General features: G+C 43.0%; 1 protein-coding gene and 1 pseudogene across 1 annotated transcript; both read left to right on the plus strand.

Annotated features, from left to right (window-relative positions):
* Positions 1-2,376: 2,376 nt before the first annotated feature.
* Positions 2,377-21,206, plus strand: LOC114598075 (cytochrome P450 2J2-like). The gene is made up of 9 exons (XM_077929663.1): positions 2,377-2,544; positions 8,752-8,908; positions 10,817-10,966; positions 11,308-11,468; positions 13,217-13,393; positions 15,144-15,285; positions 16,804-16,991; positions 18,040-18,181; positions 20,961-21,206. Exons 1-9 carry the CDS (start codon positions 2,377-2,379, stop codon positions 21,146-21,148), a joined length of 1,473 nt encoding a protein of 490 aa, XP_077785789.1. The 3' UTR covers positions 21,149-21,206.
* A 1,183-nt stretch (positions 21,207-22,389) lies between these two features.
* LOC144328026 (uncharacterized) lies at positions 22,390-23,380 on the plus strand (annotated as a pseudogene).
* The last annotated feature ends 545 nt before the right edge of the window (positions 23,381-23,925 follow it).

Raw genomic sequence — 23,925 nt, forward strand, 5'->3', positions numbered from 1 at the left:
CATATAAATAAGACAATATACAGAATACAATATACAATATGCAAATAAAATAACATTCAACATTCATTAAAATAATATAGAATAATAATAAATATCAGCATTTCAAAATTAAACAGATCCTTCCAGCCATCTGAACCTGTCTTGCACAACGTGGCCCCATTGGTGAACATTGACCCTGATGCGCCTGAGAGGCCTGAACACCACGCTGGCTCCAATATTAGTCAGATATTATCCAAAATCCACTCACCCACCTGGAGCTAAATTCTAACAAAACACCACTCCAGTCACACAGATGACACTCAATGATGTGAAGCAGGCAAAAAAGATGTAGAGCCCACACTAGAAAATGAGAAGAGGTGAGTGTGTAGGATGGTACGAAGTGGGCTTAAATAGTCTCATCTCCATTTCTCCCCTATAGGGCAAATCACCCATTTTGGTTGCCCACATTACCTATGTGGGAGAGTCCGTCTCTCCTCTTCTTGCAGGAGATGAGGGTGTGGCAAATGTTGCAGCAAGAAGGAGAGACCCCCTGGCTTCTTCAGCAGCCTCCTTCATCTCCGCCTCTTGACCCTCCTCCTTTTCAGCCTCTGATTCTGGACTGCTCCCTGCCCACAGACCCCTTCTGTTGTCTCTTCAGCTGCTGATACCTCTTCCTCCCCGTCTGCTCCCTTTTCTTCCTCTGCCCACTCATTGTCACCCTACCACCAATCCCCTGACTCTCAGCCTTCTTTCCTTGGGGGTTCCCTCAGGGGTTCCCCAGCTGGTGCCTCCCACCACTCCGCTGCTTCCAGCCAGTCCATGGCAGGAAAGATCTCAGTGATTTATGCTGAGATCTCAGTCAAAAATCACCTAGATCTCAATGAAGATCTTATCCAAAATCATTGTCTATGCCAACATTACTTCTCTGCCACTGGCATGGGGACGCCAACACAGGGGCTTCCACCATCTGAGGAAATGGCTTCACTCCACTTAAAGGCTGTGCCAGACCTGCCTGTATGCATGGTTTGGAAAAGCAAGGCTATATGACAGATACCTCAGACTTCCCTGAGCATTTGAGAGATGAAGCAGAGAAATCAAAAAGAAAGAAAGAAAACATTCACACAACCATGATGCTACCAATTTAAATGACTTTAAAGGGATATTAGACAAGTTTGTGAAGGATACGCTACTAATGGACATCGTTCATGATGATTCTCTTCCATTTCCAGGAGGGATCACAAACCTTTTTAGGCCCATGGACACCTTGGGAATTTGGGATTAGTCGCGGGGGTCAGCAACCTTTTCCAGCCGTGGGCCAGTCCACCGTCCCTCAGACCATGTGGTGGGCCAGACTATATTTTTTTTTGGGGGGGGGGAAATGAATGAATTCCTATGCCCCACAAATAACCCAGAGATGCATTTTAAATAAAAGGACACTTTCTACTCATGTAAAAACACCAGGCAGGCCCCACAAAAAACCCAGAGATGCATTTTAAATAAAGGGACATATTCTACTCATGTAAAAACATGCTGATTCCTGGACTGTCCGTGGGCCAGATTGAGAAGGCAATTGGGATGCATCCAGCCCCCGGGCCTTAGGTTGGCTTTCCCTGCCTATAAGCACCATGCACTTGGCTCCCAGATGAGCCCCACCACCACCAAAGGAGAAGGAGAGAAGGAGAATGTGCCCATACACACTTTGCTTTTCCAAAGTTGGTTCCAGTACACATGGAGCAGAATGAAGATGTGGGAAAGCATGCCCATGTCCCAGCTTCCTCCTTTAGCTCTATGTACTTTTCAAGGGAGAAAAATAGGGAACCACCTCGTGAACAAGGAGGCATCAAGTGGGTGGGTGGGCGGCTCAGGCTTCCCATTGCACCCTTGGACAATGCCAGATTTCCAGGATCAGATGCTGCAAATACTGGAGAACAATAGTGGGTGAGGGATATTGCCTTCATGTCGTGCCTGAGGGCTTCCCATGGGCACTTGCACTCAATAGGACTTTGGTCTGACCCAGCAGGCCTTTTCTCACATACTTTTTTAATTTCATGAATGTATGGTATGCATTTCCCTGAATGTTTGTGGCACAAATCAGTCTTACACTATCTAGAATTCTAATTGCAATTCATATTAAACACACACACCTCTGGACATTTGAGTGACACACATAAGAATGATTATAGAGTCCGGCTGTGGTGCGTGCCTCGAGGTCTCATTACAGGGCTATTTGATGGGATGTCAGAACCTTTGTTGCTTAATTGCTTTTAGTAATGGAGTATATAAAGAGAGAGAGAAATGTCGAGGTCTCTGAGGGATCAAAAAGCTCTTGAAGAAGGAGAGTTGAACCTAACCAGGAATCCTAGAAAGAAACAAGGTGAAAGAGACAGCAAGAGAAGGATGGAGATACGGGCATTTTTGATTGCTGTGCTGGTGGTTCTTCTGATTCTGCACTTCCTGAAACAACTCTCGTCACGCAGGCAATATCCTCCAGGACCTTTTCCGCTTCCTCTCATTGGAGGTTTGTGGAAATCCGGGGCGAAGCTTCGTGAAGATACTTTCATTAAGGTACTTCTTAGTAATAACTCAGTCTAATGTCAATAATTGTTTTATCAATTTTCCCCAACCATTCTGGTATTTAAGCTTAAACAGTACCATGGGTTTAAATGCTAACTGCAAGGGCCACAATTTAATACACAATTAAATGCGATGAAACTCCTACACGTAAAAATCATTGAATTAAAATTAAAACTGAATTTAATTAAAAATCATCCAAGGTTCCATTGCAAAAGTAACTTAATTCCTTTTCAAGTCACCCAGAATTTTTACAAACTACTTTCAGGTGTAATACGGGCAAGTAAAAGTAACTAACAAATTTAATAAACAAACAAACAAAAGAAAACAAAAACAATTCAGAGATTTTGGAATTAATTCTGTGAATCTGTGAATCTGAATTAGTTCATTCCTGCCACTGCTGCTGTGTTATATAGGCCATACACAGGCAGACCTAGAAGCTGCCATGCAGATAAAAGTTTGATAGAACAATGATGGAAGAAGAGGAGGATTTGGGGCTCTTGAATTTCAGTGGCTCCCTGTGCAGTGCTAAAATTTGGCACTGCCCACTCACCACTTGCTCTCCATTATACAGTGGTACCTCAGGTTAAGTATTTAATTCGTTCCGGAGATCCGTTCTTAACCTGAAACTGTTCTTAACCTGAAGCACCACTTTAGCTAATGGGGCCTCCTGCTGCCACTGCGCCCCTGGAGCACGATTTCTGTTCTCATCCTGAAGCAAAGTTCTTAACCCGAGGTACTATTTCTGGGTTAGCGGAGTCTGTAGCCTAAAGCCATGTAACCTGAAGCGTATGCAACCCGAGGTACCATTGTACATCATTGTTGTGGTGCCTCCTGAGGCACTGGCATTCAGTGTGGCCGAACCGGTCATGCTACCCTAAAACCACCTCTGATGTCTATCCACTCTGCTTGTAAATAATCCAGGGTAGTTGTGCAGAAACTTTGGCCCTCCAGCCACTGCAGAACACAACTCCCATCTTCCATAGCCATCAGCCGTGCTTGCTGGGGCTGATGGAAATTGTAGTTTATCAACTTCTGGGGGGGGGCACACTTAATGTAGTGGGTGTTGTAAGCAAGAAGAGGGGCAAAGCACCAAGGACAATTGAACACAGCCAAGACAAGCTCTGGTGGTTCTTGTAATGACCTTTTTATTTAGCCCAACTAAAGAGCCAGTGTGGTGTAGTGGTTAAGAGCGGTAGACTTGTAATCTGGTGAACCGGGTTCGCGTCTCTGCTCCTCCACATGCAGCTGCTGGGTGACCTTCAGCCAGTCACACTTCTTTGAAGTCTCTCAGCCCCACTCACCTCACAGAGTGTTTGTTGTGGGGGAGGAAGAGAAAGGAGAATGTTAGCCGCTTTGAGACTCCTTAAAAGGGAGTGAAAGGCGGGATATCAAATCCAAATCCAACTGTATGTTTAGCTGGATGCATTTTAGAGATAAACTTCCTTTGTTTCCTAGAGGAAATCATTCCTTTGTCAGAAGCTATCCGCAATACAAATAATAGTAATAATATAAAAGGTCATTATTAATAATACTGAAAACCACAAAACCGTATAAAAGTTGAAAATGTCCATTCAAAAATCACAAATCAAAAATGTAAGTTGTATACTGTTAGACTGAGGAAGCGCATAACACTTATGATTATGACCAACCAGAGATTTAACATGAAAATCTTTGCCCGCATTTTTCAAGTCTTTTGGAGCTATCACTTCTGGTGCATATGCACATCATATCTAAACCCCACAGCACCAAACAGATACATGTAAGAAAAGGCATTAAACAATGACAGAGAACGTGGGTCCCCAGCATTCATTCATGGCAACCTTTCAACAGATACTAACCTGCATATGCTATTCAATTTCTTAAGCCTTGGAAAATTCTCATATTGGTCACTCAAACTAGAAACACTTTTAATAAAACAGCAAATCATTCTTAATGGATCTTGGCAGTAAACACTAATCTCCAGGTAATAATCTCACTAAGAGCACCTCCTCCTCCTCCTTCTTCCATCACCTGTAGCCAAGTAAGTTTGTCTTCCATGAACATAGACTTAACAGTGAGTCTGTAAGTGACTGTGGAGGCCTATTCTGGATCCATACATCCTTCCACAATGGGGACATAGGTTCCTGGGCGGGAGTTGATCATGGCGAGGGTTTGCCAAGCGTGCCTTCCTCTTAGCAAGTTTCTCCCTTTTGTCTTGAGTTTGAGTGTCTTCAAAGCCCATGACACCTTTGGTAAATGCTGTTCTCCAACTGGAGTGCTCGCAGGCCACTGTTTCCCAATTGTCAGTGTTTATACTACGTTTTTAAGATTTGCCTTGAGAGAGTCTTTAAGGCTCTTCTGTTGACCACTGGCATTACACTTTCCATTTTTTAGTTCAGAATAGAGTAGTCGCTTTGGAAGATGATAATCAGGCATCTGCACAACATGACCAGTACATTGAAGTTGATGTTGAAGAATCATTGCTTCGACAATGGTGATCTTTGCTTCTTCCGGTACACTGGCATTAGTTTGCCTGTCTTCCCAAGTGATGTGTAAAAACATTTTGAGACACCGTTGATGGAATCTTTCGAGGAATTGGAGATGGCATTTATAAGTGGTCCATGTTTCACAAGCATGCAGTAAGGTTGGTAGTACAATAGCTTTGTAAACAAGCATTTTGATATCCCTGCAATGTCTTGGTCCTTAAACACTCTACACTTCAGCTCGGAGAAAGCTGCACTCACAGAGCTCAGGCGATGGTGGATTTTGGCATCAATGTCAGCCCTTGTGGAAAGATAATTGCCCAGATAGGAGAAATGATCAACATTTTCCAACATTGTACCATTGAGTTGGACTTGTGGTGCTGCAGAGGGGTTGTTTTGTACTTGTTGGTGCAGCACTTTGGTTTTTTGGTTTTTGGATGTTGAGCGATAGGTTAAGATGGTTTGGAGGTCATCCTCTCTGTGTGTGCAGACTACGTTGTCATCAGCATACTGAAGCTCTATGACAGAAGTTACGGTAACCTTACTCTTTGCTTTCAGCCTACTCAGATTGGTTGGAGGTTGGATGGCAGCTAACAGATTGAGGCTAAATCCTGACAAGACAGAAGTACTGTTTTTGGAGGGCAGGGGGTGAGCAGGTGTGGGGGACTCCCTGGTCCTGAATGGGGTAGCTGTGCCCCTGAAAGATCAGGTGCGCAGCCTGGGAGTCATTTTGGACTAACAATTTTCCATGGAGGTGCAGGTCAATTCTGTGTCCAGGGCAGCTGTCTCCTATCTCCATCTGGTACGCAGGCTGAGGCCCTACCTGCCTGCAGACTGTCTCACCAGAGTGGTGCGTGCTCTAGTTATCTCCTGCTTGGATTACTGCAATGCACTCTATGTAGGACTACCTTCGAAGGTGACCCAGAAACTATAATCAATCCAGAATGCGGCAGCCAGACTGGTGACTGGGAGTGGCAGCTGAGACCATATTGCACCAGACCTTAAAGACCTACATTGGTTCCCAGTACATTTCCAAGCACAATTCAAAGTGTTGGTGCTGACCTTTAAAGCCCTAAATGGCCTCGGCCCAGTATACCTGAAGGAGCGCCTCCGCCCCCATCATTCAGCCTCCACTGAGGTCCAGCACTGAGGGCACCGAGGTTGTGTCTGCAAAACTGAGAAGATCCTTAACTGAGAAGGTCTATTTGGGGGTGCCAAATTTTGTTCTCGCCCAGAGCATCGTATTACAAACTTTGCCCTTGACTGCCACTGTGAAAGAAATGGCACTGGGACAGGAAGTTCACAGGCTGATCTTGCTACCATTTACAATTCAACACTTGCCATATAGAAAATGCAGCAACTTTTTGGCATGTTGCTGATTTCACTTAGCTACCCATGCCCTAATTATTCTAATATAACTGACCTTGTTTACATGGTTTTGTGCCTTTCAATATTAATAAGAACCTTGTCCTTTTACATTAGTAAAGGTAAAGGTACCCCTGCCCGTACGGGCCAGTCTTGCCAGACTCTAGGGTTGTGCGCTCATCTCACTCTATAGGCAGACACTTCCGGGTCACGTGGCCAGCGTGACAAGCTGCATCTGGCGAGCCAGCGCAGCACACGGAACGCCGTTTACCGTCCCGCTGGTAAGCGGTCCCTATTTATTTACTTGCACCTGGAGGTGCTTTCGAACTGCTAGGTTGGCAGGCGCTGGGACCGAACAGCGGGAGCACACCCCGCGCTGACCATGTGATCGGCAAGTCCTAGGTGCTGAGGTTTTACCCACAGCGCCACCCGCGTCCCCTTCCTTTTACATTAGTTTTAATATTATTACTGTGTACCTTGCTTGTAGCTGCTGGATTAAGGAGGCTTATCTCTGAAACACATCTTGCAAAACAAAAGCTGAGCTAATCAAACAGCTTATTAGAATAAGCTCTGGAATTTGTCTTCCTTCTCTTCCATTGTATTCTGCCTATGACCTAGAATGCTGGGAACCTCCCGCCTTCCAACAGATTAATGGGCACAACGTTCTCTTGGCAATGAAGTAGAAGCTCATATCTCTTTCCAAGAAAATGAAGGAGATTGTCGCTCACATGTAGCTATTATTAGTCATTTAATTTATAAATATCACCCTTAATCCACAGCTCAGGGCAGTTCAAACCTAATAATAATAATAATAATAATAATAATAATAATAATAATAAATAATTTTATTATTTATACCCCACCCACTCTGGGTGGCTTCCAGCAGAATATAAAAACATAATACAATGTCAAATGTTAAAAACTTCCCAATACAAGGCTGCCTTCAGGTGTTTTCTATAAGTTAGAATACAACATGCCTGTTGTCTTTGTCCATGGAGTTTTCTTGGCAGGGATACTGGAGTGGCTTGCCGGTTCCTGCTTCGTATTGAGGGCACAAGGAGAAGGGGATGGCAGAGGACGAGATGGTTGGACAGTGTTCTTGAAGCTACAAACATGAGTCTGACCAAACTGCGGGAGGCAGTGGAAGACAGGAGTGCCTGGCGTGCTCTGGTCCAGGGGGTCACGAAGAGTCGGACACGACTAAACGACTAAACAACAACAACAGAATACAACATACATAAAACACACGATAAAAACAAGAACAAAAAACTAACAAACCAGTAACCCTTCCCACAAACAAATTTTGAAAAGGTATAAGATGTTAATCAGCAAGAGGTCTGGTTGAAGAGCAACAGTTTCGTCTTAAACACCTAAAAGTGTATAATGAAGGCATCAGCTGAACCTCCCTTGGGAGAACATTCCACAAAAAGGAGAGACTACAGAAAATGCCAGTTTTTGTGTTGCCATCCCCTGGACCTCTTGTAGAGGAAGCACACAAAGATGAGCCCCAGATGATGATTGCAGGGTCCTGATCAGATCATATGGGGAGAGGCAGTCCTTGAGGTATTGAGATCCTAAGGTTTTGTAGATCAAAACCAATACTTTTAATTGGGCCAGAAACTAATTGGCAGCCAATGCAGTCAGAGGAGAATCAGTGTAATATGCTCAGTCTTCTCCTGGTGAGTGACCTGGCCACTGAATTCTGCACTATCTGAAATTTCTGAACCAATGTTAGATGCAGCCCTATGTATAACACATTGCAGCAATCTAAGCTTGATAGAAAATCAAAACAGGTAGTTTTCCATTGCCTTCTCCGTAAGAATTCACTCCTTGTCAGTCGATATTTTCTTTTATTTATTTGTTTATTTAAGTCATTTATAAGCCATTTTTTTCCCAGAGAAAACAATTCAAAGAATACTCAGCCATCAGATAAGAACATAACTTTTAAAACATCTGAAATTGGTAATAATCTCTAGCCCAGAGATATATTTGGGAGATGCTCCTGCTGTGACCCACCGTGGGTCAGAAACCTGATCCAGTGCTCTAGCCCAGTTTATGCCAACCTGGTCCCCTCCAGACTACAATGCCCATCTGCTCCAACCATCATGGCCAATGGGCAGGGAGTTGCAGTTCTACAGTCACTGGTGGGCTCCAGTTTCCACATCCCTGCACAAAATGTTCAAGAGAGAGTAAAACAAATGGGTTGGGAAGGAAGGGAGGGAGGGAGGGAGGGAGGGAGGGAGATGCTGGTAAAAGAAGCTGTGAGAAGCTGTAGAGGTAAGGAAGGCTGGAGCTCATGTGTTAAGTTGAAATAGCCACCTGTTTACTTTGAACACAATGTTCCTCTCCTCTCTTTTGACCCAAATGGTAGATGGCAAATCAATATGGAAACGTTTACACCATGTGGACGGGACATATGCCCATTGTAGTCCTGTCTGGATTCCAAGCAGTGAAAGAAGCTCTCATTGACTGCTCTGAACAATTTGACGAGCGACCAGTGCCGTCTTTCTTTAACACAAAAGGAAAGGGTGAGTAGTGAAGAATGAGACAATCTACTGGTATTTCCCCCAGAGAAAAATTTAAATGACTGCCTGGATAAACAGAACAAAGCTTCTCTATTAACTGCAGGAAATGGGTTGTTGGAGCCAATGCTAGTCCTACAGTAGACCCATTGTAATTAATGTGCATGGCTAATGAAGGTCTATTAATTTCCATGAGTCTTCTGTGAGTAAAACTTACCTAGATGCAACCCAATCCTCTAGCAAGTGTTTTATGGATAGCCTAACTACTGCCATTCATGCACTAGTAACCTCCAGGTTGGATTACTGCAATGTTTGTTATTTGGGGCTGCCCTTGCGATTAGTCCAGAAGCTGCAGCTGATGAATAATGCAATGGGTCAACTGCTCATGGGGGCACGAACAGCCAACATGTTATGCCACAGCTGAAAGAATTCCACTGACTGCCAATTAGCTACTGGGCTTATTTTATTATATTTATTACATTTATATACCGCCCTTCATCACAAAATACTGGGGTGGCTCACAGAATAATTTAATGATGTTGGCTTTGGCGTATAAAGGCATATACAACTTGGGATCAAGATGCTCAAAAGATTATCTCATTCCTTATATACCTAGTCAATAACCAGACTCTGTGGGTGAGATACCATCAAAAGCATCAATTCTTCGTTGATCAGCCTTCTTTATGGTCCAGCTCTCACTTCCATACATTACTACTGGGAAAACCATAGCTTTTACTATACGGACCTTTGTTGGCAAGTTTGGTGGTACTGAACAATAATCCTACTTAGGGTAGACCCAGTGGGCAGTCACCATCATCGTCACCTATTAATTTATCAATTGCCTTCTGCTTGAATGTCTCACAGCAACATATAGACATATAAAAACAGCTAAAATGGTTTTAAAATAGTGCAGAAACAACAACTAAATATGAGTGAAAAACAATACAAAGTATAAACCTGTTGAAGAGACCTTGAGCAAGGAAAGTAGATTGAGATTATATGGGTAAAAACTGTATAAGAGGGAAACATCAGTGACCTTACTGTGGGACTCTGCTATAGACTGCCAAACCAGACTGAAGACTTAGATGCTGCCTCCCTAGAACAGAATACCAAACATTCAAAAAAGGAGAGTCATGGGAGACTTCAATTTCCCTGATATCTGTTGGAACTCAAACTCTGCCAAGAATGTAAGGTCCGGCAAATTCCTCCATTGCCTCACTGGCAATTTCATTTCCCAGAAGTCAAAGACAAAATCCCCCATTATATTCTTGCAAGGAAGTTGCTAAAATGTGGGATGAATGAGGTACTTGTTAGGTGGATTTGTAGCTGGATGACTGACAGAACCCAAATTCATTAATAGTTCCTCATCATTTTGGAAAGGAGGACAAGGGGGTGCTGCAAGGTTCTTACCTGGGCATGTTGTTGTTCAATGTCTTTATAAATGACTTGGATGGAGGAAGGAGTTCAGTTTATCTTTATCAACACTGGTTGTTTGTGCAACAAAGACTGAACTTGCAGGTATCACCTGAGTTTTCCATAATTTTAAACGCTAGACAAAATCCCCCATTGTAGATATCACATATCTGGAGATCTCACATTTTTCTGATACTGTAAAGTGCAGGGACTACTGGGACCACTTGACTTCTGTTCTGTTATCACACAATAATGAATAATGAATTTCTGAATGACAAAAGGCAATAGAAAGTGAGGTTCTGTTATGCCAATATCGTAGAGATGCCCATATAATACTCTGAGACGGATTCTGCATCATCTTCTAATTCTTTGCTTCAGAGAGACCAAGTAGTTATTAAATTCAAGGACATGAACTTCAGTGAACATAGTTTCTTCCAGGCTGACAACTTAGTTATTTACATTAATTTCTGTAAATAATAATTTCTCAATGATTTCCCATAGGTATTATATTCTCAAATGATCACGTCTGGAAGCAACAGAGACGGCTTGGAGTGGTTACTATGCGGAAGCTGGGACTGGGGAAGAAAGGCATGGAGCACCAAATAGCAGAGGAGGCCCGTCAGCTTGTGGAGGTCATTGCAAGTTCAAAGGGTACATGATCCTAGGTGATGGTGATGGGTTTTCTTATTTTCCAGTCTGCAGAAATCTATGTGTACTGCCTCTGTCCATTTTGGAAATGAATGTAATATGCTTTAGAATCACAGAATGGTAGACTTGGAAGAGACCCAGAGAGTCATCTAGTCCAATCCCCTGCAATACAGGAATTCTGACCACAGCTGTCCCTGGGTGGACTTGAACCACCAAACCTTCTGTGAGACACACTGCCCCATTGTGCTGGAGATCACAGCAGGTTTCTCTTGACCATCATAAAATCCCACTCTCAGCATGAACAGGAGCAGCTGAACTCACATTGGTATAACTTTATTTTGCAGGACAACCACTTGACCCCTCCATGCCCATCACTAATTCAGTCTCCAACGTGATATGTGCTGTAGTTTTTGGGTACCGGTTTGCTCTTGAAGATGAAAAGTTCCAGAAGCTGATAGAAGCCATAGATTTTGTCCTAAAATTTCAAGGCAGCATCCAGCATTCTGTGAGTAGACATTTTCATTCCTACTGAGCCAGAGAGGTCTCCAAAGGATCTTAGGGCCCCCATTCAGCCTTCTGGAATCCATTATGATAGAGCATAGAGTGTTGGAGAAGATAGATTAGGTTTAAATCTAATTATATGCCACTGTCGCCACGAGAATCCTAATGGCGACTAACTGGAAGAGTGATAAAATCCCTTTCAGGTCAGAATGGTTACAAAAATTAGTTGAATATGCTAGCCAAATTAACCGAAAAATGGAAGATAATTCAAAACAAGTATTTACAGTGGCAACTCTGGTTATGAATGCTCCTGGTTACGCACGTTTCGGGTTACGAACTCCTCTAACCTGGAAGTAGTTGCTCCTGGTTGTGAACTTTGCCCCAGGATGCGAGTGGAAGTCCCGCGTCAGAGGTGTGCGCACAGTGGGAGGTGCCATTAGCAAAAGTGCGCCTCAGGATAAGAACGGTTTCAGCTTAAGAATGGACCTCCGGAACGGGTTACGTTCGTAACCAGAGGTACCATTGTACTGCAAAATGGGAAGTTTTTAAAACATATCTTAAGAACAGTTGTTGCAGTTTGAACTCAGTCATAGCCTTTGAATATCCTCTGTAGCTATATTAAGCAAGAAATAAGGATATAGGAGAAATAATACTTTATTATAAAAGGAATGGATATGTTTATGCAATAAGTTAGTAAATGCTAAGTGAAGTATGGAGACGACAAGAAGTTAGCTGTACACTAAGATTTATTGTCAGAATATATGAGTTTTGGGGTTTTTTTTGTTTTGTTATTGTGAACTTTGTTTCCCTTGTCACAAACGACATAAATGTACAACTTTTTTTGTTTTGTTTAAGTATATATATATATATATATGCTTTCGTAGATTTTCACGGGTACAGGAATGCAGGTTTTGGTGTCCTCGGGTGTCTTCCCGTGTAAAAGTTGGGGTGTCTAGGCGACGTTTCGACGAGGTCTCACTCGTCATCTTCAGGCCTGAAGATGACGAGTGAGACCTCGTCGAAACGTCGCCTAGACACCCCAACTTTTACACGGGAAGACACCCGAGGACACCAAAACCTGCATATATATATATATATATATGAAAATCTACGAAAGCATATATATATATATATATATATATATATATATATATATATATGGTATTCAGAAAAGGTATGCAATTGATCTTTAATGCAGAAAATAGGAAAAAAGGAAAAGTTTTGTTTTTAAAAGATTTTTTGTAGAGGAAAGATGGGCATTATTTGACAGGGCAACTGGGGAATTTAATAAATAAAATAAGTAATAATAAAAATTGCAGAAGTGCACATTTCAAAGGATGGCTGTGCTTGAATTTGTATATTAGACAAATTCATGTTTAAATGTCAACTTACTTGAATGTCCCCGTCCCCCCCCGCCATATTCTCAACCCATCCCCACCTCCTGCAAGAAGACCACTCATTTGTTCCAGGAGGAGTCCTGGGATTATTCCCAGTTTTGGAATGAAGTCTGGGAGCTGGAAAATATATTGAGCAATGTTTTTCTTTCACATTTTCAGCTAGGGATAATTCCCAGAACCAGTTGTTGTGAGATTCAGGAGAAGCTGCAAACACCTTCTTTCTTCTCAGTTAGCCTCAAAGTAATATGCTAGCCCTGAAGGATTATGCAGATTATTAAAGTGCTAATCCAAAACATGAAACATGTGACTGAGCTTCCTCATGGTAATGACAGCATTTTTGCTATCTTTCCTTTAGTTGTATGAAGCATTCCCATGGCTCGTGAAACATCTCCCAGGGCCCCACAAGAAGGCCTTGTCCTGCATGGAGATGGTAGTTTCATTTGCAAAGGAGGAGATAGCGAAGCATAAGGAGAATCTGGCTCTGCATGATCCACAGGATTTCATTGATTTCTATCTACTTGAGATGGAGAAAGTAAGTACCTGCTTTGAAACTGAATCCTGCTCATCCAAGGAATTGTTATATTCCATCCTACATGTGAATACTAATGTCTTGCCAAGACACCAATATTTTTATTCTGAATCTCAGCTGAAAAGCACATCGAGTTTCGCCAAATTTCCCTCATAGTCATTTTAGTTGCTAAAGTAGGTTGGCTTCCATCCATAAACATCTATTGAAACGGGTAGGAAATGCCAGGTATTTCTATAACCCCAAATGTGAGTGTGAATGAGTAGAAATTTGTGTGTGTCAAGTAAGGGGTCTTCCCTTTGGAGCATTGCTTCTGTGCATAAATTATTCTGGATTGGTGTTCATCTTGCATTCAAACATGGGCAGAGACAACAGGAAAGCTCTACTGGTTCAATGGTTTCATTTTTAATTTCACTTTTCTTCAGTGGAGGATATGTTGGTGCATAGTTCTAACTCATGCTATCCATTGCAGGAATGTATACAACCCCCCCTGTGTGCCTTGTGGCCTCAATCTGTGGCTCTCAATTCAGGCCAGTTTTCTGTAGGCCACCCCGGGGACCACCTGTTCCGGATCCATCCATGAAGCAATTTAGTGGGTGGGGCTAAGGCTTTTAAAACGTTTATTTTAAAACAACAACAACAACAACAACAACAGTATTATAACAAACTGTTCGAATGAGGTTTAAAAAGAAGGTTGGGAGGGGTGAAATTGCTAACAGCCTTGGGCAGTGGAGTGCCAACAGGAGACATCCCTGTTGACGCACCACCTACTGTATTTTTCGCTCTATAAGACACACCCGACCATAAGATGCACCTAGTTTTTAGAGGAGGAAAACAAGAAAAAATATATATTCTGAATCAAATGTTGAAGAGCCTTTGCATGCTATCCCTCTTGCTGTTCTGGCTTCAGTGAAAGCAACGCAAAGCCTCCCAAAGCTTCCCGGGGCTGCAGGGGGAAGCGGAGGCTGCTGGCAGAGCAGCTCGGTCCCCCCCCCCAAAGAGCAGCCCAGGAGCGTGCTGCACTCCAGCAACTTGGCTCCAGGGACCACACATTCGCTCCATAAGACGCACAGACATCCCCCCTTACTTTTTAAGAGGAAAAAAATGTGTCTTATGGAGCGAAAAATATGGTAGTCCACCACTGGTGAAGAAGCACTGCTGGCAGTGGTGGCAGCTTGGGTGAGATTTCATCAAAATCTCACAGGATCTTACTGGATACCACTGTTGCTGCTGTCACTTTGCAGGCACTGCTGTGCAATGCAGGTAAGGGAGGAAGCAGCATCATCAGGGCAGTGGTGGTGGCACTTTCCCATGTCACTTCAGGTGGTGTGATGGGACCCTTGACCCCTTATTAAGCATTTCCTGGTGGTATGGTGCTCACTGGGACAGATCGTGAAGCTGAAGCTCAGGCTCCAATACTTTGGCCACCTCATGAGAAGAGAAGACTCCCTGGAAAAGACCCTGATGTTGGGAAAGATGGAGGGCACAAGGAGAAGGGGACGACAGAGGACGAGATGGTTGGACAGTGTTCTCAAAGCTACAAACATGAGTCTGACCAAACTGCGGGAGGCAGTGGAAGACAGGAGTGCCAGGCGTGCTCTGGTCCATGGGGTCACGAAGAGTCGGACACGACTAAACGACTAAACAACAACAAGATGGTATGGTAATAAGTGGGTGAAAGTAGATAAAGTAAGTGCTGAAGGACAGGTTGTAATGCATGTAAATGACATGTCACCTTCCCTATTTTCAACATCAGAACAGGAATGACCCAGAGTCTAACTATGATGAAGAAAACATGGCTCAGTGTATCTTTGACCTCTTTGTAGCAGGGTCAGACACAACCACCGTTTCTCTGAAATGGGCGCTTCTCCTCCTGGCAAGTCATCCAGATATCCAAGGTGAGAGAGGGAGCTATGGGAGCCTGGGCCTCTCTTGACCTCTTGACAGTGGACTGTAATTCTTTAAAGGTTTCATTCATATCTAATGAGGTGCTAAAATAAGGAACTTAAAGGAACGGAAATAGTTAAAAGTAAGTGAGTTTATGATATAAGTTTTGGAAGACAAAGGGTTATCAAAATAAGTTAAATGCTTTTGACTTACTCATCTAGAAAGAACCCTTTTCCCCACCAACATTTTCCTACATAGTTTCTGGAACCTAAAATCAAGGTCAACAGAAGCAGAAATATAAAGTGCCCTAAATGCCCTGTCCCCATAGGAAGCTTCCAATCTATTATTACTGGGACAGGAAGAGATGGAGGGTCTGAATGTGTAAGAAAGTTGGAACAGGAGGCAGTTGTGGGTAGTGGATGAAGCTAAGTGACTCAATGAAAGTTTTTCTGAAGGAGAGGAATGGCTGTGCAAATAGAGGGAAGACAATTTGAAGATTGGGAAACGGCATGGCCAAAGGAAGGGAGAGAAAGATGCATAAAGAGGTCATTGTTTTTGCCAGGGGTATAGTGATGAATCCTGAAGTCCAGGTTCCTTCATGACAGCCCGTAAGCCATACCCCTTCTAAACCTCTGCAACAAATATGAAATGTTAACCAATGCACAGATTATGACTTCAGTAACAAGCCTGCTGTTTCCTTATTCTCTCTCTCCCCCTTTGCTCAACATTCAGCCTGGAAGAGTTCTGCTGGGCTCACTCACTCCCTCTTTGCATTTTCTTTGGCCATGATAAAAGGACTTTGGAATCTTTTGAAATATAAATGGCAGTTTAACACATAGCCAATGAAGCCACCTTTTCCTCTGCACAGCTTAGTGGGTGATTTTCTCTTTGAGAGAAGCTCATTTATTTGATATAAAGAGGCAGGGGTGCCAAATCAAATAAATTATTAGGGGGCAAGTAAGCCCCAGTCCACATTTGGATGGTAACATCCATCAACTTTGGGAGGTCCGGGCCCCTCAAATATTTTAGGGGGGAGAGCAAAGGGACCTCAACCTCTAACAGTTGGATCCCATGCAGAGGACTGGCCAAGAGGTCCCCAGCAGATGCCATCATTGCTTCTGCTGTGAAATAAGTGCCTGAGTCCTTTCCCTGATTGATGTTTGCCAAGATCAAGTAAGGAAAAGAGGATTAATGAAAGAAAGTAGGAAATATTGTGGGGTGGAGGATATGTTTGTTTGTTTTTAAGTGTAAAACAGACAGCCTTGGATCATAGCCCTACAGCCAGCTCTAGTAACCGGAAACAGCTGAGCGGAGGTTCACTTTCCCCTTTTTCACCCCTGGGATCTAGAGTAGAGAAGAATCATGTACATTGACATGAGCTCCTTGGAGGAATAGGTGGGCTATAAATGTAAGAAACAGGGACTCATTCACAGAATCGTATGGAATAAGTTCATGGGAAATAAATGTCCATCAGGGGGGGGGGAATGCAATATTCAAAATAAACCATATGTTTCTATCATTCTCTTCAGATAAAGCCTACAAAGAGATAGACGATGTCATAGGTTCTGCTCACTCAATCAGCTATCAAGATAAGAAGAAATTGCCCTACATCAATGCTCTGATTCATGAAACACAGCGCTTTAAATATGCCTTACTTTTTGGGGTTGTCAGGCAATGTACAGAGGATGTGAAGATTTGTGGTTTCCTCATTCCCAAGGTATAGAAGCATGATACAACTGCACTCCTGTATCCCAAGAACAAACAGCATCACTGGGCTGCAGTGTATCGAGTGTTGCAGGCAGCCATTCAGGAGTTTGTGTTGTCTAAAACCCGAAGAGCAAGAAAACCACACAAGAGCAGGAGTTCCATCTGCAGACTTGTTTCACCATTGGCTAGTGCTATTGTTTTTTGTCAGGAGTATAGTGTCAACAGTGTGATGCAGCATAAAAAAAAAAAGTTAATGCTATACAAGGCTGCATCAACAGAAGTATAGTGTCCAGAAATAATAGTACTGCTCTATTCTACTTTGGTCACACCACACGTGGAGTCCTGTGTCCAGTTCTGGGTACCACAGTTTAAGAAGGATATTGACAAGCTGGAACGTGTGCAGAGGAGGGTGAGCAAGAGTATAAAGGGTATGGAAATTAAGCTTTATGAGGAATGATTGAGGAAGCTAGTTATGCTAAAGCCTGGGGGAAAGGGAGACTGAGAGGAGATATGATAGTCATCTTCAACTATCTGAAGGACTATCACATGGAAAATAGAAAAAGCATGTTTTCTCCTGCTGTAGAGGGCAGGACCTAAACCAATGGCTTCAAGTTCTGACAGAGCTGTTGTGGACTTTCCTTCACTGGAGATTTCAAAGCAGAGGTTGGATGGTCTTCTGTAATTTAAGCTTTAGTTGAGATTCCTGTATCGCAGGTGAGTGGACTTGATGTCCTTTGGAGTCCTTCCAGCTCTAGAATTCTATTATTCATGTATCAAGGAGGGGAAAATATGGTGACCAGCAGTCTTCCTCTGGATTTGGGTCTTCCCTTTTAAAAGACGGATGGAGAGAACGAGACCGTCCTTTCCCCTGCCCATACAGGTAGCTTTTAAATGGAAAAAAGTTGGAGATGAATCTGGCCACTGGTAAATGCCACTCTCCCCACAAAAACCCCACCCAGTTTAAATTCAGTTTGAATTTCACAAATATTAGCCCTAGGGTAGTGAAGGACAATCCAGTGTTCTGAGTGCAATCCCTTTCAATTGTTTCTTCTTTGCAGGGGACTACTATTATTCCCGATCTGCGTTCTGTTCTTCTTGATCCAACACGATGGGAGAAGCCAACAGAGTTCAACCCAAATCATTTTTTGGACAAGAACGGACAATATGTGGCTAGAGAAGAATACCTGCCATTTGGTGCAGGTAAATGCCAATGTCCAAGCTATGTTGTGATTTGTAGGCATGCTTATTGGGGAGATTCCAGGAAATGACAACAGCAGCAGCAAGGGAGGCAGAGCAGAAATAACATCCTTCTGGCAGGAGTAGCACTGCTGGGCATGTTTAGGCTAAAGCTACCCTACATCTTTTCCTGGGATGTAATTTAGCCTGGTCTGAAACCACACTCAGAACTGAGTGTGCAATGAAATTACCCTGCTTTCTACTTCTTTCATCCTGACCTCTATAGGAGATTGGGGTATGTGCCAGTTTTCCGTTTTCAAAGAACAAAGGAGTATTTTTGTCCCGTATCTCTCAGGAGCTGGGTGTTTAATATCATCTGCCACGTGCTGTATTGTTCCTGCAGAAATTCAGCAGACATCCTCATTGCTAACTTCCAAACATCTCTTAACCTTTTTATACAAATAATTACAGTGGTACCTCGGGTTACATACGCTTCAGGTTACACACTCCACTAACCCAGAAATAGTGCTTCAGGTTAAGAACTTTGCTTCAGGATAAGAACAGAAATCGGGCTCCGGTGGTGCGGCGGCAGCAGGAGGCCCCATTAGCTAAAGTGGTGCTTCAGGTTAAGAACAGTTTCAAGTTAAGAACTGACCTCCAGAACGAATTAAGTACTTAACCCGAGGTACCACTGTATGCCTATTCAATTGTTGTAGATGATGTTTTAAAGTAAAGATGAGCCAGCCATTTTTGTATGATAATACAGCATGGTTTTACAGGTTCTTCTGGTTGGTTGTCAGGGGAAAAAATAGGTATATAGAAAGGAGAATTCCAAGATCCAGGTTTGGGGCAAGTATTCTTTTGGTGAGAACACCCCAACAAAGATTTTAAATCAAAAAATATGCAGCAAAGTAAAGTGTGGAAATATAGGCTGCTAGACCTTTAATATATGCCCTTGTGAGTTCTTTTTCAAAATTTCCCTCTTCCAAAGAAGAGAGAAAAGACCACACATTTGGTAAGTTTATAATGGTTCACATACAAACTCTCCAAAGGTCAGAGTCCTTTGCTTTTCCACACAGCATTCAGAAAACATTGCACAGGCAGTAAAACTTGATTTAGTTACAGTGCTGAAAGTTCCTAAATTATTGGTATGAGCAGGGCTTTTTCCCAGCTGGAACTCACAGGAACTCAGTTCCAGCACCTGTCAGGTGGGCATCATTGCCATTATAAAAGGTATTTGTGGTAAGTTTTAGCACCTCTTTTTCTAGGAAAATAGCACTGGGTATAAAGACTTAAAAATGGCTTGTAAGAGCCATGCAGTTTGAGCTTGGAGCACCAGCTCAGACCTCTTTTACAATGAACTTCTCAGGTGGGCTGGCGGAGAACAATAGGCCTGATTACCTGGGTCGATGCATAATGTACACTCAATTGCATTGTTAATGCTGGGCTTTGTTGAGCCATAATTCTCATATTACACTTAGAATCCCATCGTATTCTAAGACTATGATGATGAAACAGTTGAAAGGCAAATTAAAGTGCCTAATTCATCTTAGAGATAATGATTTTCTACTTTTTCCATAAGACATCTGTCAGGGAACTGACATTGGAGCTAGAGGCAAAGAGAAGGCTCTCAGATGATGCTGGAGAAGGGCCCAGCAGGGAGAGAGGCAGCTCAGTAGAGGGGGAAGCAAATCAGCGCAACACCAGGGATAAAGGGGGGCAGATGGGGGAATCAGCGAGAGGGCTCCCCAGGACTCTTCACTGGACACCAGCGGGGAGAGCACAGGTCCTCCGCTACCCACGCCCTCCCTGCGCAGAAGACTTCCGCACAGTGAGAGTAGGAGGAGACTGGGCGTCAAACAACTTTTATGTTGGAAGAGGTTTAAGAAACGCCCACTGACGGATTCTGCTAGCGACTGAGGCAGCCACGGTGAGAAGGGCTGTCCAGTCAGAAAGGTTTAACAAGGCAATTTAGCCTGGAGAGGCGGCAGCTTACGCACGAGCAACCCCATACGCATTACGACATCAAAGAGTTCTTTTACTGAGTCTTATAGTGTCACCTCTGGCTGACAGTAGCTCTCAGGCAGAGACTTTGTCTCAGCCCGGTTAGCTGTGACCCTACAACTAAACATTCTATGAGCTGCCCTTGGAATATTAAACTTGCAAATATTATATGGCGCTTTCCTTATTGTCCCTGCCTCCCAGCAATATACCCTTCCAAACATTTTATGTTGTTGGGTGGGAGGGAGGGAAGAGCGAATTCAGCGTACTATGTTATTGTTTTTTAAATAAAAAAATGATTAGCCCTGTGCTGGACCTTCTTGCACAATGCAAGGTTAAGAAGAAGATTAATAAGAAGAAGATTATTAAGCTCATAGAACATCACCCTTGGGGATTGTGCAGAGGCAGTTGAGTATTTTTTTAAAAAACCTTGCAGCTCTCTTTGTGTCAGCACCAAATAAACAAAGAAACCCAGAAACCTTGACACCGAAACCAGGGGTGCAAGCACAAGGAAATCAGCTTCTACAACCTCTCCTCCCTCTCCTCCTATCTCTTTCAGTTTCTTTCAATCTGGGTTTGTGACTTATCCCCTCTATTGCTCAGGGCAGTTGACCAAAGTTTGCCTCTCATAATCAACTATGAAATGTTGGCACTCAGCAGGCTAGGGAATTGACAACAGCCTTGATTATTTCCCTGTCCTAACTATGTCTAGTTCACCACAGCATTGTGTAGAGTACAAAGAAATGGACACTGGAAAGTAAATTATTGCTCACTTGCTGCTTTCCCCTTGTCTCCTCCGCAGGGTCTCGCATGTGTTTGGGAATGCAGCTGGCAAAGACTGAAATTTTCATCCTACTGACCAGCCTGCTGAGAATGTTCTGCTTCCAGCTGCCAGAAGGAGTTAAAGAAGTCAATATGGAGTCTATACCAGGGGGTACAACACATCCCCATCCTTATAAACTCTGTGCTGTTCCCCGCTGCAAGGCGTAATACAATAGGAAAGTTACAGGAGGCTGCACTCATGCTTCCTCCACTTGCCAAACTCTTTGCCATTCCTGACACATTAACCTCCTAGAGCTTCCCCTTCCCCTTCCCATCTCATGCAACTGCTGAGGTCTCTTCTTTTTGCAGCTCTGCTTTGCATCCATTATCACCTTCATCCCATCTCCTGTTTTTCAGGCCCTTTCATGCCCCTGCTTTCATCTTCAACCCTATCCCCAAGCCTCCAACTCCCTCCTTTTTGCAACTTACTTTGCATCCCCATTCTTACTCTTACTCCCTTTTTTCCTCCACCCTCCTCGTCACTTTCCTCAATTCTCTCCTACACACAGATCACTCCTCTTTCTGCACTTCCTTTTCTCTCCTGATTTGGCCACCCCCTTTCAACCCCCTCCATACTGATCATAGAACCAAAGAACTGTAGTGCTGGAAGGGACCCTGAGGGTCATCTGGTCCAGCCCCCTACAATGCAGGAATCTCAGCTAAAGCATCCATGACAGGTGGCCATCCAACCTCTGCTTTAAAGCTTCCAATGAATGAAAGTCCACAACCTCCTGAGGGAGTCCATTCCACTAACAAACAGATCTTTCTGTCAGAATTTTCTTCCTGATGTTTACAGCATGTTATGGTCTTAGAGAAAATTATATGAAAAGGATATATTGATGGTCTCTGACAACAAGTAAATTGGCAAAAATGTATAAATTTAAATCAACTAAGTGTCGGAAGAGAAAGAAGGTTCTTTTCATCATATGTGGTAGCCTTGTAGTAAGGTTAAAACTTACTGGGAAATGATATATAATGAATTGAAAAAGATGTTTGTAATAATATTTGTAAAAAAAAAAAAAAGAGCTCCCAGAAGCTTTTGGGAATGAGAAGGACATAACTTCCCAAATTGTACATCAACTTATTCATGTATGCTACTACAGCAGCAAGAATGCCCCCAAATGGAAAGAAGCAGAAGTTCTAGCAAAAGAAGAATGGATTCAAAAGCTTATAAAATATGCAGAAATGGCAAATCTTACCAGAAAAATAAGAAATCAAGATAACTTTTTATAAAAGAATGGAAATGGTTTATTGAATATTTACAGACAAATTGTAAACAGATCAGAACATTGTAATAACCTGCAGTTTCATAAGAGTATATATTTAAAGTAGATGAATAAATTAACAAAAACAATAGCTAATAAACTATTCTACCTCTCTTGCACCTGTGATACATTGACAATATTTTTATTATCTGGACACATGCTCAGCAGACCCTGGACACCTTCCACCAGTCATTCAATAACTTTCACCCCACCATCAACCTAACAATGAACCAATCTATGCAAGAAATACATTTTCTGGAGACTACTATAAAAATACAGGATGGATGCATAGACACCACCTTATACTGAAAACCAACTGACCGACAAACATATCTACATGCTTTCAGCTACCATAGCAAACATACCAAACAATCAATTTTACATAGCCAGGCTCTATGTTACAGCCGCGTCTGTTCCAACTCTACAGACAGGGTTTCTCACCTAAGAGATCTACAGCAAACCTTTTTGGAACTAAAATACCCACCTGATGAAGTTAAACAACAGATCAACAAACAGACTGATACCCAGAGAGAACTTGCTGCAAGACAGACCCAAAAGAGAAAATAACAGAACACCACTCGTAATCACATACAGTTCCCAAGTTAAAACAGTTCAATGCATCATCAGAGATTTACAACCTCTCCTAGACAACAACAGTTCTCTTTCTCAAGCCCCTGGGAGGAAGACCTTCCATTGCTTACAGACAGCCACGCAATCTTAAACATCTCCTTACCCACGATAATACAGCAACCAGACTTAACATGGACACTGGCACCAGAGCCTGCAATAAACCCAGATGCCAACTTTGCTGCCACATATACCCAGACAACACCATCACTGGACCCAACAACATCAAACATACCATCTCAGGCTTACTTAATTGCTCATCTTCTAACATTGTGTATGCCATTAAATGCCAGCAGTGCCCTCTATCTCTCTATATTGGACAAACAGGCCAAACCCTACACCAAAGGATAAACGGTCATAAATCTGACATCAGGAATCACAAGACAGAGAAGCCAGTAGAAGAACACTTCAGTCTCCCAGGACATTCAGTACAGATCTCAAAGCGGCTGTCTTACTACAAAAGAATTTCAGAAATAGACTTGAAAGAGAAATTACAACGTATTACTAAACTGAAAACTGTTGGGATACTGCCAGGGAGACAAAGTCCATCATGGCCCCACGTCGCCTCCGGACGTCCATCGATCTCCCGTAGACACACAGTATCAGCAATTAGCGACACGAGCTCCAGAAATAGCTTGCCACATTCCAGAGCTGATGCACGCTCTTATCAGCAGATAATGCACAGCGAAAGATGCATGCAGGAGAGCATTATTTATAAGTTTATTCTGCGTTAGTCAGAACAGAGAAAAAACTTGACCGCCTGCTTCAGTGTTCAGGCACTGAGAGAGAAAACGAAAGCAATAGAAAACATAAACATCCTGTGAACAGGAAATACGCAGACTCTGTGACTCACAAAGCCTGCTCCCTTTTAAGGTGGAACGGAAATATCCTAACTATGGAGAGACCTGGTCTGAATAGAGATATTGGATTCTTGTCTCAATACACATGCCAAAGCTATTTTTGGTCATCTAAATACTATCCCATGCTTTTTCCTGTAGGACTAATTGCAGTCGTTAACAGTCGTCAACAGGTTTACCATACCCATTGAGTCAA

Source organism: Podarcis muralis, chromosome 6 (genome assembly GCF_964188315.1).
Source record: "Podarcis muralis chromosome 6, rPodMur119.hap1.1, whole genome shotgun sequence".
NCBI lineage: Eukaryota > Metazoa > Chordata > Lepidosauria > Squamata > Lacertidae > Podarcis > Podarcis muralis.

What these genes read in the sequence shown, in the direction of transcription:
- LOC114598075 (XM_077929663.1), top strand. Translation starts at nt 2,377, where the DNA reads ATGGAGATACGGGCATTTTTGATTGCTGTGCTGGTGGTTCTTCTGATT. An exon ending in GGTCATTGCAAGTTCAAAGG is followed by an intron (nt 10,967 to 11,307) that starts GTACATGATCCT and finishes TTTATTTTGCAG; the next exon opens with GACAACCACTTGACCCCTCC. An exon ending in GTGGTTTCCTCATTCCCAAG is followed by an intron (nt 16,992 to 18,039) that starts GTATAGAAGCAT and finishes TCTTCTTTGCAG; the next exon opens with GGGACTACTATTATTCCCGA.